This window comes from Lichenostomus cassidix, chromosome 7, assembly GCF_008360975.1.
Source record: "Lichenostomus cassidix isolate B80296 chromosome 7, HeHo_3.0, whole genome shotgun sequence".
Taxonomy (NCBI): Eukaryota; Metazoa; Chordata; class Aves; order Passeriformes; family Meliphagidae; genus Lichenostomus; species Lichenostomus cassidix.
In genome coordinates this window covers 12,232,062-12,251,312 of record NC_139488.1, presented here as the reverse complement: position 1 = coordinate 12,251,312, position 19,251 = coordinate 12,232,062, and the positions used below count along the sequence as shown (strand labels likewise).

Below are 19,251 nucleotides of genomic sequence, written 5' to 3'. Positions count from 1 at the left end.
GGTCACCCCGCCGGCAGGCAGCACCTCCCGGCTGCACAGCGGGCGGCGGCACCCGGGACAGGCGCGGCGCGTCCGGCCCCGTCCCGGAGCGCGTCCGAGGGCCGCGGGCGTGCCGGGAGTGCCGGGGTGCGGCGTCCCGCCGGGACCCGCGGGCAGCACGTCGGACAGCGGCCGCGGCCCCGCCCGGTGAGGGCCGAGCGCGCGTGCGCGGGGCCGCGCGCCCGGCGGCGGGAGGAGAAGGTGCGCGCGCCGCCGCCCTCCCGCCCCCGCGCTGAGGTGCCGAGGCGGTGCCGGCGTGTCCCTCACGGCGGCGGCAGGAGCCGCACGGGCGGTGCCGCTGCGGGGACCCGCCCGCCCCCGCGCCGAGGTGCCGCTGTGTCCGTCGCGGCGGCGGCAGGAGCCGCACGGGCGGTGCCGCTGCGGGGACCCGCCCGCGCCGCTCCGCCCGCGCCCCCCGGGCGCAGCCCGCCGGCCGTGAGGGCTGTGCCGCGCTGCCCCCCCGCCCCGGGGCGCTATGAGCCATGAAGCCGCCCGGCAGCATCTCCCTGCGGCAGCCTGGCTGCGGCGGCCGCCGCCGCCCCGCGCTCCTGCCGCTCCTCGGCCGCCTCGTCTCGCTGCTGCTGCTCCTCCATGGCTCCTCCTGCCCCCGGGCCCGTGCGGCTGCAGCGGCCGCCGGTGGGTATGGCGGGGTGCGGGTGCGTGTGCCTGAGGGGTCCGCGGCCCTTCGCTCCCCGTCCCCCGCGATAAACCCCGGCAGCATCCATTTCCCCATAACCGTTCCTTCCTCCCTTCCAGCTCCCAGCTTTGTGTGCGTGTCTGTGTCGGTGTGTGCAAACCCGGGGCTCAGTTAACATTTCCTTAGCTTGCTTGCTTACACAAAAGAGAGGTACGTGCGGTTCCGGTGCTGCAGTGTGCTGGGTAGGGATGCTGTGCGTGGAAAGACGCCGGTGAGGGATGCGACAGAAAAAGCTCCGGTGGGCTTTGTATGTGTCACGGTGCGTGTGGACGGGGATCCGCTAATTTGCCTGCTTGGGGCCGGATTTTCGTGTGTGCTTTGTTGTTTGTTTGCTCTTCGTTGCATATAGGTGACAAGTGGAATGCTCCGAAGGCAGTCTGTCTGTGCATCATGTTATTATTGTTAGTACATTGCTGTTACATTGTAATATTGTTATGTTGTTACATCGCGTTGATTGACTGTGTTGAAATTTTAATGAGGAAAGATACAGGGTTTCATTTGAAAAGCTGCTACTGAAGAAAACGGCTCTTGTCAAAGTTAAAAGAAGTAGAAATCAATTCCCTTTACATAATAGGAAGTTTAGCATTCAGTGCACATGGACTCTGAATTCACTGTGTGCTAGGAACATGGGAAGTATTCTGGTTTTTGTAGATTTTTTTTTTTGGTGAAACAATTCAGCTATCAAAGAGGGTGTAGGGGGGTAACTACATATCCATTAAGTTGGGCTTTTTTTCTTCCTGAAGGTTGAGAGGTATTAAAATATTTATAATCTATGACTACATATGAAAATGTATATGCAATTAAATAAATAACATTCTTTCTGAAATAATTTTATGTGTGAAAAATGAATCAAAATCTAGCTCAATGAGTAAGCTGTCTTTTTGTTTGCTTGAGTGATTAGTAAAATGTTAGAAAACTGCAAGCAAATATGTAGCTTTTTCATGGAAATAAACACATTCTGCCATGGAATTTATAGCTGGCATATCTTTCTTCCCCAGGCCTGCACTGGAATAAAACAGCAAGCGGTATAGAGGAAGTACTGGCAGATGAAGAGAATACATTTCAACAGAGTAACAGCAGTAACAGTAAAAATAACAGCTACAGCAATGAAATCCAGAAAGAAATCACACTGCCTTCAAGACTAATCTATTACATCAACAGAGACTCTGAGACCCCTTACCATATCCTGGATACCAGGGCAAGGCACCAGCAGAAACATGACAAGGTAGGGTAAAAAGAGGCTCATCTGCAGAATTTTCAAAGAAGTGATATGTGATGTGAAGCCGTGTGTGTTTTAATCTGTAGCTATTTAAGACTTAACGGTGGTCCCTACCACTATTTTTCGGAATTCAAGGAGTACACATAATTAAAAAAGAATGTAATTTCCCTTGTGTTAACTTAAAAATAATTATTTTGAATTTCAGGATGGTTGAGAAACGGAACTGTAGATAAAACAAGTGAGAATTAGGCAAAGTTGACTTGACTAATCAGCATAGATTCAGGTGTCTTCACTTATGGCACACCATCATCAACAAAATGTTTCTTCCAAAATAGCTCTAGACTGCAGAAGTATCTGCATAGGGAGCTTCTTTGGAATCCTAAACTTGCAGCATGAGTTACTTAGCTTTGAGTGTACTGTGCACTACCTAATAAATGCAGCATTGGTTTCCTGCCACTGCATGGCCAGCAAAGACTGCTGTTAAGTGTTACCATTTTTTGTCAAATGGTACCTGCATTCTTCATTTTTAATGACAAGGTCTAATATTCCATTTTGTATGAATGCAGCTAGAAAGTTGTTTTTTCCCTGAAATTGTATGGAATTGAACAAATGTTGGTTTTGTGGAATAACTTTGTAAAGAAGTAAACCTGTCTAAACAATAGCACTTAGTAGCCTTTAAATTTATTTCATCCTATTTTTATAAATATTTAAAAATTTAATTTCTTTCTACAGACTAAAAGGTAAAGTGAAGGTTAAGATGGTTTGAATATAAAGAGATGACCATTGTAGGGAAGAGACAACAAAGCAAATCAGTGTGTATGATATTACTGAAGGATTTAGCTATGATGGAGCTCATCATAGCTAAATGAATAGCATTTTTCTTGAAATTTTAGACAGTGGATTTAGTACTTGTTATATGTGCTTATGTTGGTATTGATTATGTGCCATTTCAGATGTGGAATTAATATGAAGGCACTAAATAATCTTTGGAAAAAAGGCAAGTTGAGGTAGTTGTATAGATTTGAATGTTTTAATAGGAAGAAAGCTTACTTCCTAGCTTATTGAGCATGGATACTGGTATGTGCCTTTGGACACATCTCAATACACCAATATGTTATGGTTGGCAGAGAAAAGCTTTTTGATTGTTGGATACTAGAGCCACTTAAGAGAACACTACATTCAGAACTAATACTCTTTGAAGTGAGACCACTCTTTTAAATACACTTAAAACATCTTACTGTTCCCCTTTTTGGAGAGGGGATTGGGAAGAAAGGGATTTACAAGTGCTTGCAGACTTGCCTTTGGGAATAATGCTTCCTCCATATTGCTGTATGTGTTTCTTTTCTTGGGATCCATGGAGGACAATGTCCACCAATCTCTTTGCTTACCCAGCATTGCCCACAAGAACGTTGCTGTTGTTGCCTATCCTTCCTATGCCCTACCTTGTTATCTACATGTTGGAGTGAAGCTCTGCAGAAATCAGTGCTGACAGAATCGGTATTGATTTCCTTGGGCATGCTTGCTGCTGAGTATTGTGTAAAGTGGATCTTCTTTCTACTCACTGTGTCCCTTTTAAGCATAGGGAATGCTAATGCTGCAGTTTTTCCCACAGAAGAGTTCCTTAATCCTGGACCTTCATGGACAGGGGCATTATGATAACTTCATTCTTCCAGCATGAAATTTCTATTGTTTTATATTAATTGTTTATATTTAGTTGAAGGAAAGAGTTGATTATGTTCATCGTCTGGGTGGATTTTTGTATGTCTTGCTTGCAGATCATCATACCTGACACCTTCACCCCAATTTACATCTTGTGCCTTTCCTTGCATGAAGCAATTCCTTTGCCCTTTCTTCTACTTAACCAATAGATAAAATGTTTGTTTTCATATGATTTTGTTCTGTTTAACATTTGCTATAATCTCTGTAGAGCAATAATTGGGGGCAGGGGGAAGTCTGGAAGGTGTAAAAGGAAAACAGCCCCAACAACTTGTAAACAAAACAATGCAATTGGTTGTGAAAGATACACAAAGGTTGGTTTTGACTTGGGGGGGGGAATTTTTCTGTGCTGGCTTTTATCCTTCCCCAGAATTAAAATAAATGCTATATGGTAATAAATCTTATTTATGAGACTTTGATGTCTCTCACATTGGTAATAAAGAAAAGTAGCCAAGAATGCCTTTATAGTTAGGTAAAGAAAGACATATGTATTTAGGATTTTTTTTAATATCACGTGAGAAAAGTAAAGACAGATATGATGGCCTTATATATGTATAGAGCAGAGAAAGTTGGGGGAAAATTTTTTTTGTTCTTTTACTGATCTTGGAACTATAAATCCTTTAACCTGTGTTTTCTTGTCAGCCTTAATATGCCATTTTTAGGCATATGATGTGGATATAGTCCCTAACTATTGATAATATTCAGTAGACTATTTTCTATGGAACTTCACTATAGTGGTTAGAATAATGTAATATGGCCAGTTTGTGGGATTAGGCCTGAATGCCTCAGAAATGCTGAGTCACTATAAGGAGAGGGTGAGACTAGAGGAAATGGTGTGCATGTGGGAAGAAAGAGGTAAAGCTAGAGAAATATAATTATATAAAATTATTTAAAATGCTTTTTTAACGTCATGTCCTAAAACGATCTGCCACCTTCCTCGTGAAATGTTGGTAGAAATTAAACACCTGAAAAAAAATAGTGTACCAGAGAATCAAAAATTCAAATAAGTTATTTCTTAGCACTGATTCTCTCTATCCTCTTTTGGTGAAATGTCATCATATTGAGAGGGTGTATGTGATCAAAGCTATTGGTAGACCCTCTCTCATTCCTTCTTCTTGGAAAAAGTTTTTTTTCACTGTTAAAAGAAGGAAATGTTCACCATAGTTTTGACAAAGTGATCTATTTCCAAGGGGGAGAGAGTTCTAGTGTATACTCTATTTTAGCTTTTTGCTCTAAAAAAAGCTGATTTCAAATACTTGGTGCTTGAAGATTAAAATCTGTATACCTGTTTCCTCATAGTCAAATTAAGTCTAGCTGGTTTTGAGTTCTTCTGAAGTTATTTTTAGAGCAAAATGCTCAAAAATGAGCATCTATTTATAAAAACACACTGAAGAAGCTCACAGGAATCCTTAAACTTGATGAAGAGGTCTGAGTCACCTGTCTTTGGTCTTTTTAAACTTCTGCAGGTGGAGGTAGTGTTTCGAATGAACTCTATTGAACTCTAATCTCTCTATTGAACCAAATTACTTCATTTTCGCAGACTACATACACAAGATTTTTAGGACCCAGCAGGAAGACTGCATGGGGCACAATTTGTCATAAAGGGCTAGGAGCAAGTCCTTATGGTGGCCAGCAGAGGGAAAAACCCTGCAGTGCAAGCTGTGATCTGAAGATAATAGGATTCCTGGAGAAACACAGCTCAGGGCAACCTTAGCAAATTTTGAGTGGGAAATAACTTGAACTGGATGCATATGAAGGAAGACTGTATCTGCTGGACAGCCTCTGAATCATAAGTTTTCAGTAGCTGTAAAGAAGCCATGTCTTCATGCATAATTCTAAGCTCTTAGTGTAGTTTTGGGGAGGAGAGAGGTGTTAAGAAAACTGTTTTGCAGACCCTAAAGAGGAAAAAATAAGAAGAGTACTTTTTATTGTGAAGATGTTCCACCTTCCCCCAAAGAGTTTGATTTATTTTGAGCTATTTTTCATGGGGTGGAACTCCAGGTGTTTCTGGTCAGTCAGCTGTTTGTCATTTATATAGAGAAAATACTCCTGCCAGGTGAATGCAATATTTTTGCTATGTTGCCTTGCTTTAAAGGTTGAGCTACAGTGCTGTCTCAATCATTTATGTAATTTTAATATGCAGCATGCAGTATGAAAGTTGAGCAGGAAAGCATCCTTAAGATGGAAGGAAAACAGCTGTTTGCTATTGAAAAAGAAGTGATATTGAAGAAAAAGCAGGTATTTTTGGGGTTTTTTTTGTGAAAGACAAAAGGGAAATGGTAAACTCTCAAGAGGGGGCATCATGTGAATTCTTACAAAAATCCAGATAAAAATCCTATGCACTAGTTAGTCTTACCTTATTGCCTGTTTTAGGGAGGTCTTCACTTTTAATCCCCCTGTAACAAAAACTGGTCAAAATAATGAATGAAGTTCATGTGACTGATATATATTAGACTGTTGAGGAATCTTTGTAGTATTTCAGCTGGCTTTGCTTTTTTCTCACCCCAGATTTTTTTGTGGTGCAGCTTTGGTTTACACCACTTGTAAAAGAAAGATTGTGTGTACTTTGTATTTTTTTCTATTCTGTATTAACTTTATGTTAATGCAAAAGGCTTGTCTTGACTCTGTCTTCAGTAGTTACTAACAGGAGGATTGAAATTGGTGTTCCTGTCTTTGTTTTCTGGGAGTAGGAGATTTTCCTTATAGCAACTTCAGCTGGATCTAGATCTTTATTTCATAGTTGAAATGTGGGTCATGTTGTAGAAATAACTTTTTAAATTCTTTTTTAAAAAAATACATTTCTGGATCCTCTCATAAGCTTCACACAATAACCTATAAAAGGCTTCAGTTCCTAAGTGTTAGGTTGCACACCACTTGTACTTGTTATGCCTTGTTCCAAAGTAAAAATAAACTTATAGGTTTTTTAGCATTTGTGGGAAGCTGGGTACTGCAGGAAAGTGGCCCAAGATAAGGATGCACTATTTGGAGAGTCTTATAAAAAAGCCTCAAGAGGGATATGGCTTTGGAGGCCAGTGTTACTGCAGAAGGGTACCTAAGTCTTGTCATGTTGGGAGAGAACGGTGGGTTCTGGCCCCTGGGGTTAGATGCACAACAATAGGATTGCTTCCAGGGACAGACCTGGATCTTTGTTCACATGCCCACAATCTTTCTTTCATAGAACAGTCCTCAAGGCTTGGGGTTCAAGTGCATCAAAGACCACATTATTGTTAAAGACCAGAGACGAGCCATTAACAGGAGGTTTTCTGAAATGCTTTATATTTTAAACATAAGTTTTCACATGCTCCTGGGACATTCATGTATTCTGTTTCAATAGGAAATGCTTTATTTCCAAGGAGTAGTGGAAGGTTGTCTTGGCAGATGTGGCAGGAGTAGAAGGTAACCAAATGCTAAAAGAAGGATGGTTTCTGTATGGAGTCTGAGGATAGGCCAACAAGCTAAAAGCAGCATAAGGAACTAATATATAGTAAGTCACGCTGATTTGTGACAAAACTTATGCTATTATTAGAATGAAGGTCTAGAGCAAAAAAGTGTTTTAATGGTGTAAAATCCATCTAAATCTGACTTACATTTCTATTTCCATAATGGGAGTGATGAAACCCTCGCTCAGCATCTAAACTGAGAGAGGTAGCTTTTGGCCATTATTTTAGTCAGTGGAACAGTATGCACAAATAGATTTCTAAAAGCAATAAGATTGTCCTTTAGAGATTTTATCTGTACGAATATAGCAAAAGACCCATCGCTACCATTAGTCAGTTAAATAATGGTGTTACTTTTGTTTAAAGACTTGTGACAGAACTTCGTATTTTTGAAGGGATAATACATTATTGTGTTTGGCATAGTTTTACTGTGAAGAAAGTAAAATCAACATAGTAGTTTACTTTTGGTATGATGATTGTAAATTTCCTGAAAGTCTGAAAAAAGTGAATTACGGACAAATGATGCCCAAATGGGATATTGAAAACAATGAAAGCATTCAAGTTGTGACATAGATCAGTAGAAATGAGATTCCAGTTGCAAATATTTTCATCTTGAAACTTACTGTAAACTAATGACTGATTTGAAAGAAACTGGAGTTCTTTACTGATATGGATTTTTAGCTTGGGAAAAACCCTGAGAGCTACTTCTTTGGATAAGCAGCTACAGCACTCTTAGAATGTCCCTAGTATGAAGAATCTCTTATTACGGTGACTACACCAGTAATTTGAGCTTCCTGAGCAGTGGGGAAGAAAAAAAAAAAGACTTTTTTGTTCTTCTTTTTTAATTTTTTCTCTAAAATTTGGGTATGGGGACAGGAAGAATTTGAAAGACTCAGACCTTTTTTCAACCCACATCTCTATGCATCATCAGTAAGTCTTTGCTGAAGAAAAACTTTATATAATTTTGGAGCTTTGCCATTAGAATAGATTATAGCTGTCAAAGCAGGAACCTTTGCAGAGGTTTTTAGATTATAAGGAAATATGGACAAAGAAATGTGGTCTCCTCTTTATGTAAATAGAGAATACTTATGCAGGTGTGAGCATATGCATGCATGCAAGTTGTGCAAGAAGTTGATGTTTAGTATTTTTCCTGTAAAAATATATATATTCTTCAACATATGTGGTGATCTACATGATATTCTTATTTGAATTCATATTCCTATGTCAATGAGAAGAACACCATATTTCAGATTATACTTCAGATATTGTATTACCCAGTAGCTAATGAGAGAATACAGTGAAATTATAAGGTGGATATCAGAATTGCACAGATACTTTTCAGAAATATTTCCTCCCATCATTGTGGTATATGACGGTTGTAATGCCTAAAACACCTGGCGGCAACTCACTGGTAGCTTTCTATGCTAACACATTGCAGGAAAATAATCAGTTTCAGGTTTAGATACTTAGTTTCATTACCTTCAGCTGGCTTCTGGCTTATGGCTTTCGTGGGTGGTTACCTATTGTTAAACTGGTTTAAGACAATCTGTATTTGCTGCAGCTGTAGTGTATTGCATTCACCTGAATTCAAAACAGTGTTTTTACTTAACTGCAGGGATTTAAAATCCAGTGTTCTTTTTATAACCAATGGCTTCAGCTGAGTTTGGTGGAGAACATGCCCTACTGCAGGGCATCAAATTAGTGTCAGCTGCTTTGCAGCAATTGCTCTTGTGTACAGGTTACATCTGCTAGTGAGTCACACTAATAGATAGCAAGTACTGGTTTTATACACAGAAGGAGTTGTTTTCAGAAATAGTGGTGTTGCTATATCTAATTCTACAAGATGAAGGGTTTTTATGATCTTGCAGACCAAGAATACAAATTATTTTTAATAATCTGAAATTGCAGAAGGATAAAGAATACATGGTTGATGGCTTAGAAACTTGAAGGGTGATACACAGGCATCATTGGATGGGCTTGATTGGACTACAGAAAAACTACAGAAGATCAGACTAGTCATCCATCTTAACTGTCCCTGAATCAGTAGCTGATGCCTAGGGAGAGATTTCTCATATTTCAGAATGATCTTAATGGAGTAGTTCATGCTCTTGTAACTTTTCCAGATAGTTAATTTTGAAATCTTGTTTGAGGTGTATATATATATATGACACATCATTTTAGGTAAGTGTTACATGTGGAGGAGACTCAAAGCAGTAGCTTGTGTAACTCTTAAGTGGAATCTTTATGGCATAAAACTAATTGCAGGCCTTTTTGTGCAACAAGTTTTCATGCCTTAAAAAAATTAAATTAATACATGTGTGTTTTGAAAACATAATGAGGTTTTTGTCACAAACAGGTGCTTGGAAAGCTCCTTGTGACACTTGTTCCTTGATTTCACTCTGAAAAAAAATGGAGCCAGGGGTGAAAAACCTCTCCTACTAGGCATGTATTTAACCTGACATTCTCTGCTTTTTAAAAATTTTTTCTTTTTAAAATGTATATGCTAGCAGATTCTCTCTGATTATGCCACCTGTTTGTCTTTATACTTGAACTGCTTTGCTCTGCTGATTCAGAGCAGCTGTAAACTCAGTTCTTCCAGGCCAGTGTTAGCAAACTGGTAAACTGGTGAGACAACAATGAACATTTACCAAAAAATAGAACAGAGAGAAAACTTACTACTGGTTTGCTTCTGTATTATTTTAGATATCAGGTAGGAATATTATTTTTTTTCATTTTTGTTCAGAGTCACTGTATTTTTTCAATAAACAAAACCAGGCTTTAGCTAAGATTATTTAATGACATTAAAGGTATTTAAAATATTTTGTAAGTATGTGACTTTTTTTAAAAAAAAGAAGTCTGACAACAAAGTTCTGTGGCCTATTGAAAGGGAAATTATAATTCTGGCAGCAAAAAAAGATGAAGTAATACAGGAAACGTCACAGCTGATTTTAGTCACAATAGCAACTTCTAAAAAAATTATTTTGAAGAATTTTCTGAAAGATGATGAATAACTTTGCTGAGAAAGAAGATGAAAATCAGTGCTGCTTTGTGTAGTGCAAGAATGGAAGAGAAACATAAAGAGCTTATCCTTTGTGGAGAAATTTTCAAAGGAGAACAGAACTGTGGGCCATAAAAGCTAACTTTCATAGTATTTAAGCTAAGCTGTAAACTAGCTAGATATTGTCTGTCACTTACCTGAAGATTAATCATGGTGTTCAATAAAAACCAGTGGTTTTTGTCTTTTCACTAAAGGACCTAATTAAAGTTGGACTAATATTGCAACTTTGTGTAATTATTAATACTGTATCAAATTAGTGTATAAGTAAGCATGATTTGATTAGAACATTATCAGGAAAGAGATGCTATGAAATTCCGATCTAATCTCTTCAACCCTGCTGGAACAGTGTCTTCACAGAAAAGAAATTCTTGTATCATCTCTTTTTATTTTTCTAGAAAACAGACAGTCGTGTTTTAAATGTCTTTGGTTACAGTTACAACAGTATAGAGAAAAATAAAGAATGCAGTTTAACTGACAAGATATGTATCTGACAAGAACTGAGTATCCTGGAAGTTAAACTTAACTCCCTATACAAGACAAGCTACTGTTGTTTTTGTTGTATGTTGACCAGCATCAGTATTCTTTATACTGGTTTAGCTACTGTGCCAAGTACAAAGCCATTAATTGTGAAGTAATTACTTTGAAGGAGTTTTCATAATGTGTAATATGAGCCTTAGCACGATTTTCATATTTGAAAGTGTGTATTACAAATGCTTTAATTATTCCAGCCTTTTAAAGGGAATGAATGCAATAATTAAAAGAACACTATACTACATTACTTACGCTTTTGTTACATAACTGTTTGGTTATGGCAAAATACAGACACCTGCATGAAATTTTTTTATTTCTCTTTTTTTTCCTTCTTTTTGTGAGGAAAGAGTGTGTAATTGAAAGCATGTTTTTCAGGTACCATTTTCTTCCCTCTAAAAAGGAAAATCCTTTTGAAGGGCAAAGGTTTTCATATACACATGAGATTCATGAAAATAAGCATGTTTTCCATAACTTTGTTTTTCACAGTCACATTTGTTGTATTTAAAACTCAATCAGTCTTTTGACAACTGTGTGTTCCTGTTTACAGGCTGTACATCTGGCTCAGGCAAGTTTCCAGATTGAGGCCTTTGGCTCTAAATTCATCCTTGACCTCACATTGAATAAGTAAGTGCATGATTTGAGGTTTCTTTCATTCCTGCTCTTATTATCTTTTGGTACAAAGTCAGGGCATGTAATATTCCACGATCTGATGAAAAAAGATGCTGTTATCCAAGTTTATTAATACAAAATAACATTTAACATCTTTTAATGTGAGGTAGCAGTAACCCTTGCTGACACCCATAAAATAGATACCCTTAAAATTTTATTGTTCATGGTAAAATAAATTATGATAGATGGAGAAATTCCAGTAGTGGTAGTGTTTGCAAAGTGTGGATTTTCTTGTACTTTTTTTTACTAATTGATGAACTGTCATGAGGTGTTTTATTTGCTCAAGTCAATGTGTAGGAATACTGTAAATACATGTATGAATGGCTCATCTTTATTGATCTGGAAAATATGCTATTGTCACTACAATCATGAAGCTCCTAATGAGATGGGAATCCTAATGGTGTGGCTGTACTGACATCTGGAATCTGTTTTCCTGTAAGACAGAAAATTTTACATAATTGTCAGGTCTAGAAGAACTGATTTGTGATACAGGGCAGTGGTGGTTTAGTTGTTTATATCACTTATGCTTTTATACCACTGCAGAAGGTATGGAACTATGTGATTTTCTAAAAATTGTAATGAAATTTTTTTTGCTACTGGAAGTTTAAGAATAAGGTAGAAGTATAAAATCTATACTAAGTACTGGACAGGTAAAATTATCTACAGTAATGCTCAAAAGTGCATTTGTGCCTTTTATGGCCCTTGAGACTTTCAGCATGGTTAAAAAGGGAGAAACTAATTGCATTTACAGAATTTGCAGAAACAATTGCATACTGACTTTAAAAAGCATTCCTCTGGTCTTGAGGTTTATATGAGGTCTTATTTGGATCTTAACTGTCAGGTAATGGAAGTTTTGTTAGGGATGAAGATGGAAACTTATTAAATCTAATAGCTTTTCAAAGCAGCAAGTTACGGCTTTATAAAATTTGCAGAACTTATATTTGCGTATTTTGCTTCTTGGCTGCTAATTATCAGGTATTTTGCTGTAAAGGTGAACTGGAAATATTTTCCTTCATCCATGCATAATTTTGAAGTTAGGTTGCTCTTGTATTTTTGTCTTTTAAAATGTTATGTGAAATCTTGAGTGTCTGGCAAAAGATGAATTAGTATGAAGGCAGGGAATGTCACACAGAATTGAAGGACAAAGAAAAGCTTGAAGATAACTGGGTGTTCTCTAGGCTCTGGAAGACTTATAGCGTAGTGCAAGACTGTGTTGTTTTATGAGGGTTGGACCTATGCATAGTAATTCCAGTGGACTATCACAACATACTTGTGAAGGGAACCTATATTTAGTGCCCTCCAAGCTACAGGGAATTTCTCCTCTTGGTCTGTTTTCCACTGCTCCTGTCTGCACATCCAGCCAGTAGTGCGAGTGAGCACACATTCCCGAGATGGCACTCTGTGCAGGGTATGGCTGGTCACACAGACTGTCACAAAGGAAAAACATTGCCTTTACTAGCACCACATAAACATACTGACAGCACTTAAGTGAGTAAGAAGACAAACAGCCTGATATAGTTCTCTTGTAACTGATGAGAATTGAAAGTTTGCTGGTGAAAGGTACACCAGCCCTTTTCTGATCTACAGGAAGGCCAATATTCACTGATGCAAATGTTTACACAGGCTTTAAGTTCATCCAATATTGATGTCTAGGCTTGAGGTCTCTTATTTGGTCACTGTCTTCGGCCTAGGCTTCCCAGATTCAGGTCTCCCTACAGCTGCTGACTGACTCTCAAGTCTTCTTGCTCATCACCCCTATGCAGAATAGAGAGCAAAGTCACAAAGGGGGTATTATAAGTAGGACTTAACATAGGACAGACTTAACATAGGACTCCTGTCAGGAGCAGGGCTGTGCCAAACAAGCCTACTGTCTTGCAGCTTCCACTAGTGACTCTTTTTTATGCCACTTCCTCTCCATTTTCTGACACTTGTTCTGTCCTGATTCACCTTCCCTACCTTTGGCACATTCCCTGAATGTTCCATAAAAATGATTGCACAATATCCACAAGTCCAGGCAGACGTCCTGAGATAAGTTTGTTCCTTCCCGGGAGACAAATGATGTTGTTTGTTAATTCTTATCTGTTCTAAAGTTCTGGCTGTACCTCTTCAAGACTATGCTTGAGTGGCTTCTTCTGTGGCCCATTGGTCAGTGGCCTAAAGGAGATAATAATGAAGACCAGAACCTTATCTCTTGCTCATTAGGATTCGGGTTTCGGTTGCATTTCCTGTCCGAGTCTCATGCTGAATGGCTACTATCCAAGTAACATCACAAACCTATGACATTCCCCATATCCTTGCAATGTTGCCCATTGCCCAGTATTGCTATTTGTCCTTGCTTATTTTTAACAACAAATGGTTCATAAGGTAAATGTACAGATTTTTTCTAATTTTGGCTGCTTTCTCAGCAATCAAGAAATGCAGTGCCTATCACTTCAAAAAGAGAAAGGGAACTTACTTGCCGTGCACCTTAGATGAAGAAGTCCTGCTCCTGTGATATCAGGAACGGTCTTGCTGTCTATATGTAAGGTGCAGGGTGTGCAGATGCCTTACTGATACCCCTACTGCTTGCCTCTTTATACATTAGGTTTTCTCCTAGCTTCCTTAGTGTTTTTTTACTCATAAACATTTGACTCTTTATCTGGTTCTGCTCCAGAAAATGACTTCAAAAACCTGTCATACTTTTTGACTGGACATAATGCTCTAAAACTGTAAGTCATAAAACTTGCAACATAAATTGTAAATACCTGTAGACAATGATTTGAAAAAGATACATTCTTTTATTTCAGTTATGTTTATGTGTTCAGCAAAAAGCAGCATTTTGTGACTATGTTGGATTCCAATGAATTTTAATTGGCATACTGGTATTGCTAATGTCTAGTCAGAAGCAAGGGCAGAACAAGTGGGCCAGACTTTAGTTGTTACATGCTATTGGCCAAAATAATACAGTTGTGTGTGGAATATGAATTTAAAATAGAGAAATACCCTTGTATATGTTGAATCTGTTTGAATCAGTTGCTCTAAGTTGACTAAATGCCACCTACATTGTATGGATTCTGTGCATTTTGGTTTTGTTCCTGTGGTTTTTTTTTGAATGTTCTACAAGTAATTAAAGCTAAAATTGAGGATGATTGTTACATACAAACATGTTCTAATTTTAAGAGTTCTTTACCTCTGTTGCAAATTTTGTGATTGCCTACCTTCTGTGTTGCAGTTACTCTTTTCTTCACAGCAAATATTATAACTCGACAGTGAAGAAAATTATATATTCAATTTCATTAGAAACTGTCGAGCTTTTGTAACAAGAAGGGGTGGCAGTCTCAAAGTTTATGGAGCCTGTTACTAGGAGATTTTACTTTGTTTTCCATCTCACTATGGTGCAATGGCACAAACAGCTTGAAGGAAATACAAGCCCCTCAAGCCCTTGAATCCAGTGGGCAGAGACAATTAACATGTAAGATTTGTATGGAGTTTGAATGGATAGCCAACTTTGCAGCTGCACAAGGTCTAAACCAGATAAAGTATAAGGTGTTATCCTAAAGGTGATTTTTGGTAGCTTTTTCTGATAAGAAGACAAGGGGAAAATGCTCAGTTTTGAACTCCTTAGCAAGGTGGCTTACTCTGAAATTTTAGACATCTTGCTCCTTGCTATACTCAAATGTTTGACCAGTTTCAGGCTGTGAGTGTGATGCCAATTATGGCAATGTGTAATAATTGCAGATATGTTGATTGTGGAAATAATTTGATGCAAAAAGTAATAGTTTTTGTAATCTGTCATGGATTAAATAATGTTTTTAGTTAATACTCTTAGTACAAAAATGGAAGATTGTAGGGCACTAGTGGGGTAACAATCCCATTTGAAAAGTTAGACCTATAATTCAGCTGTGATTGTCTGCCCAAAATCAATAAATCCCCGATGCAATGAGTAACATGTGGCATTGTCATAAAACACAATTTATATAAAAAGCCTCTAAAAATTATCACTTATTTCAGTGAGTTCACTTCCGTCCTCAAACAATAGTTTTGTAACGTTATATTTGGATAGTCAATGATCCTAGTATATCTGACCAGTTTCTTATTTTATATTGATGCATTATTTACACAAACAAATGTTTGCAAGGTGCTGGCAAATTAGTTTTTAATGATCTCATTTCCAGCAACATGTAAAAGGCTTTTAACTTACTGTTCCTCTGCTGAAAGAGAAGAGTTTTTGCAGGTAACTCTTAATGTCCAGTTTAAAGATAGCAGGTTTTATGTTCTGGTGTAGTACTGAAACACATTAAAGAACAATACTACCAAAAGCAGTGCATTAAGGATGTCTATTCACTGCTTTTTTAGTGAGGAGGGAAGTTGGCTGTATTTTCTGGAAGTTTGCAGCCATGGTCTAGTACCAGCCTCCAAATAAAGAGATCCCCACCAGCACACGGGGCTGAGGCCATACTGGAACCTTCACCACTGGGACTGTGGTGGCTGAGACATGTCCAAGAATAGGTAATTAGTTAACTGAGCTGGACAGAAACAGAAGGTAAAACCCACAGGCAAAAAAATTCTTTCCCATCCTTTTGATAACTTGCCTCAAAATTTAGGATTCTGGGGGAAGGGGAGAAAAAAAAAAAATCACCAAAATCAGTCTATGTTTCTTAGTTTTTTCTTCTTTTCTCTGTAGAAGTCCATATTACCAGGAAACTCAGTTTCCAGGAAAATGGATTTCTTTTCAATGAAGATGTAATATAAAAATATGTGACACCTTTGACATGAACTGAAAAAACCCAACCCCACCGCATTTGACCGTAACATGACTTAATGATTTGAGACATTAAAATATGATGACTATTGTGGAAAGTCAGTTTCTTTTGTGAAATGCAGCCAACATTACAGCAAATTTTATCTAATAGTTTAAACTTTATAATTGGTGTTTACCCTTTGTGGTGTATATTTCTGTAGGACTGAATTAACTTGAGAGTGGTCCCAGAGGAGGTTACAATGTTAGCCTAATTTAAAAAAACAGTAGGGCAGTAACTGAATTATTTGAGAAACTATTTGATTCTTGGGTTTTTTTGAAAATGGAAATGGGAAACTAGTCACAGTTTTTCAGAAGGAAACTTTGCATATTTATGACATTTTCTTAAACACTTAAACATTTAGGGTACTAAATGGATCCTATAAAATACACAAGCTAAATTAAATGTGATAATAGTACTGTGAAAAGTTGAATTCTAGTCACCTTTAAAAAATTTGTCACAGATGAAATGGAAGGAACTCAGTGTTAGTGTGTGTGCCCTCCTCTTAGTGCAGTCTTGAATTTCTCAGTTGTAGATAAAAGGGCTTTATTCCCAGAGCTGGAGGCAACCTATTAAAAGTTATCATTTGTCTCAGTGGGCATTTCATGTGCAAAGTCTTAGAGGCAGATGTGAAAACCTCTTATTACCCTCACAATAAAGAGTTCATTCCTTATATTTAAATCTATCATCTTTCAGTCTAAAGCCATTCCCCCTTGTCCTATCTCTACATGTCCTTGTAAAAAGTACCACTTGTCAAACCACTTGCTTGGGGAGTGAAAACTTTATTCTGTGCACTCATGATCTTGGATTTAATTAAGTGTGGATCTCTCATGCATCTGAAAAGGATTTTGAATGTCTGTCAGCTAAGATGCAACCACAGCCTTTGGTTTGGTGGATTGTTAGGGTCGACAAGCCTTGGGAAGACAAATACTGATCTGTGACAATATGACAACACTGTAACATTCCGTGTGGCAGGATGAGGATGTTGGTTGCCTCCTCCCTCCCATGTAACAATTTCTGGTATCAAAAGCAGGAGGAGGTTTGAAAGAAGGTCACAAAAATAGTTAAATGTTAATTTTGTTACAGGATGCTGTACCTATTAAACTATTTACAGGAATTAAAGAATTGGAAGAATTTACAGAAAAGAAATCTGAGAGCCATCGTAAACAATTATAATAACTCTGATTTCTGAAATCCTGGTGTCACAGATTGTTGGTTGCTGAGAAACTCCCTGAAAGATTGCTACATGTGCAGCATTGTTTGCTGTCAGACAACATACTAAGCAGCTGTCTGACTTAATGTATCCTTTCATAGGTAATGTTCTTACTCCCAGTAACCAGTGTACCTTGGCAATAGTGAAGAACTCTAATCTTTCCACTTTAGTAGATGTTTCAGTTGATTTCTGATACAGTTCAGTTTTGTCAATAGTGAGATCTTTATGTTGAAGTGAATTCCTGGCATCTCAGTGTTTTGTAGGCTGGCTGAAATCTTTCAATTTGGAGCTACTGTAAAACCTGTGTATGACTGGCCTATGATTAAGTTCATCAAACAAGCCCCTAGGAAGCTCTGTAACTGAATTTAACTTGATTCAATTATAGAGCTAAAGTTGTACAGTATAGTTCAGCATGGAAGCATAGATTAAGGGAACCAAAATAAACTTTGTGTTTGGAGGAATGTACCTCAGATTCTGCTGTAGTCATTAATCTAATCTGAAGGTGCTCAAGTCAGCTCTCTATAAGTATAAATATGCTTATTCCACTCTTTTTTGATATTAGAAATAAAATAATAATGAAAAAAACCTCTCATCCACATCTGGTTGGATTTTTCCTTCATGGAAAGTTGTTTTAATTTGGACTGTTACCATTAGACACAAAGTATCAGAACATCTGGCACATTCAGTGAAGTGTTCAATAGAGAAGAATCAAGTTTCTCTTCTATTTAAAAAACCTTTCTTTAAATGAAAGAAGCTTTAGCAAATATGGTTACCATTGGATGAGACCATTCTGGCAGACAGGTGGCAGCCCTCAGTCTTACACTACAGGTCAATAAAATTCTTACTGATACGTTTTCCAAGCTGGTGAGGAAAGAAAAAGGATCAATTGAAAAGCAATATTGAGTAAATTTGAACAGTTCTTTAGATGAAATTTTTATTTTGTTGATTGTTCTTCTAGGAAACTTGTGTCATAACAAATTGCACCTAAGTGTTTTCCATGGCATAGAACTCTTCTTCTGTAATGCTGTCTAGCTGTTTGTATCTTCACATCCTTGTGCATAACATTTTTGAAGTGATACCATCATCAGCATGATGGTAAATGAAAATATGGTGAAAACTGACCAACATACTGGTAATATGCTGAAGAACTCTTCAAAGTGCTGCCTTCACAATGCTTGCTGAAGTAGCCAGTAAAATACAGCATGTCCATTCTTGGAGGGAGAGCTTTGGGACTTAGCTAGAGAAAGGATCATGGATTTGTTTTCTGAACTCCCTTGAACTGACTCAGGGTTTCTTGCACTGAGATAGACAGACTGATCCAGAAAAAAATATAGAGCATTTTCTGTGCCATTCTATATGAATATTCTAAACCATCTTATTACATGCTTGCCTGTCAGTCTTTTTTGGAGACCTGTTCCCCATTTAAAGATTGCTTAGGTAATTTCAGTTTGTCAATTTGTGGTTAGGTCATCCTTTTCTCTACCTCAAAGACAAACTAAGCAAAACCAGGCAACAATAGCAAGACCATGCAAGGAGTGATTTTTAAATAAATGTACTGTTTATTGTTACAGAATCATTATGGTATTAATAGCAGAAGTCAGTGAGGACTTCCTTTGATTCCATAGTTATGAAAACATTAACCTAGACATTTGTATAATCAGTTGTTTTTTTTTTAATTGCTTGTAAACACAATTGCTTGATCCACAGTATCATGTTCTGTTTTTTTAAGCTTCTTCAAGATAATATAAGAACAAGTAGTAAAGCCTTTCTCTGTTTTAAAGTATAATATTAGGAGTATATGTATTCCTTGGAGACACTCTTGTCAGAGCAGCTTCAAAGACAACAGCCAAGTAAAAACTAATGTAAATGCATACTAGAAATGTAATAATAAATT

At 38.0% G+C, this 19,251-nt stretch overlaps 1 protein-coding gene across 7 annotated transcripts in view; it reads left to right on the top strand.

The window, feature by feature from the left end:
- The first annotated feature begins 267 nt into the window (after positions 1 to 267).
- Positions 268 to 19,251, top strand: part of ADAM23 (ADAM metallopeptidase domain 23) — a 69,945-nt gene continuing 50,961 nt past the window's right edge. For 3 of the 7 annotated variants that reach the window (XM_085066208.1, XM_085066214.1, XM_085066213.1), the window contains exons 1-3: positions 269 to 675; positions 1,735 to 1,961; positions 11,245 to 11,321. In XM_085066208.1, the coding sequence (XP_084922334.1) occupies positions 522 to 675; positions 1,735 to 1,961; positions 11,245 to 11,321 (458 nt within the window). In that variant the 5' untranslated portion in view covers positions 269 to 521. Of the gene's footprint in view, positions 676 to 1,734; positions 1,962 to 11,244; positions 11,322 to 19,251 lie in introns of all 7 variants that reach the window. The other 4 variants (XM_085066212.1, XM_085066209.1, XM_085066210.1 and 1 more) reach the window with 2 other exon arrangements.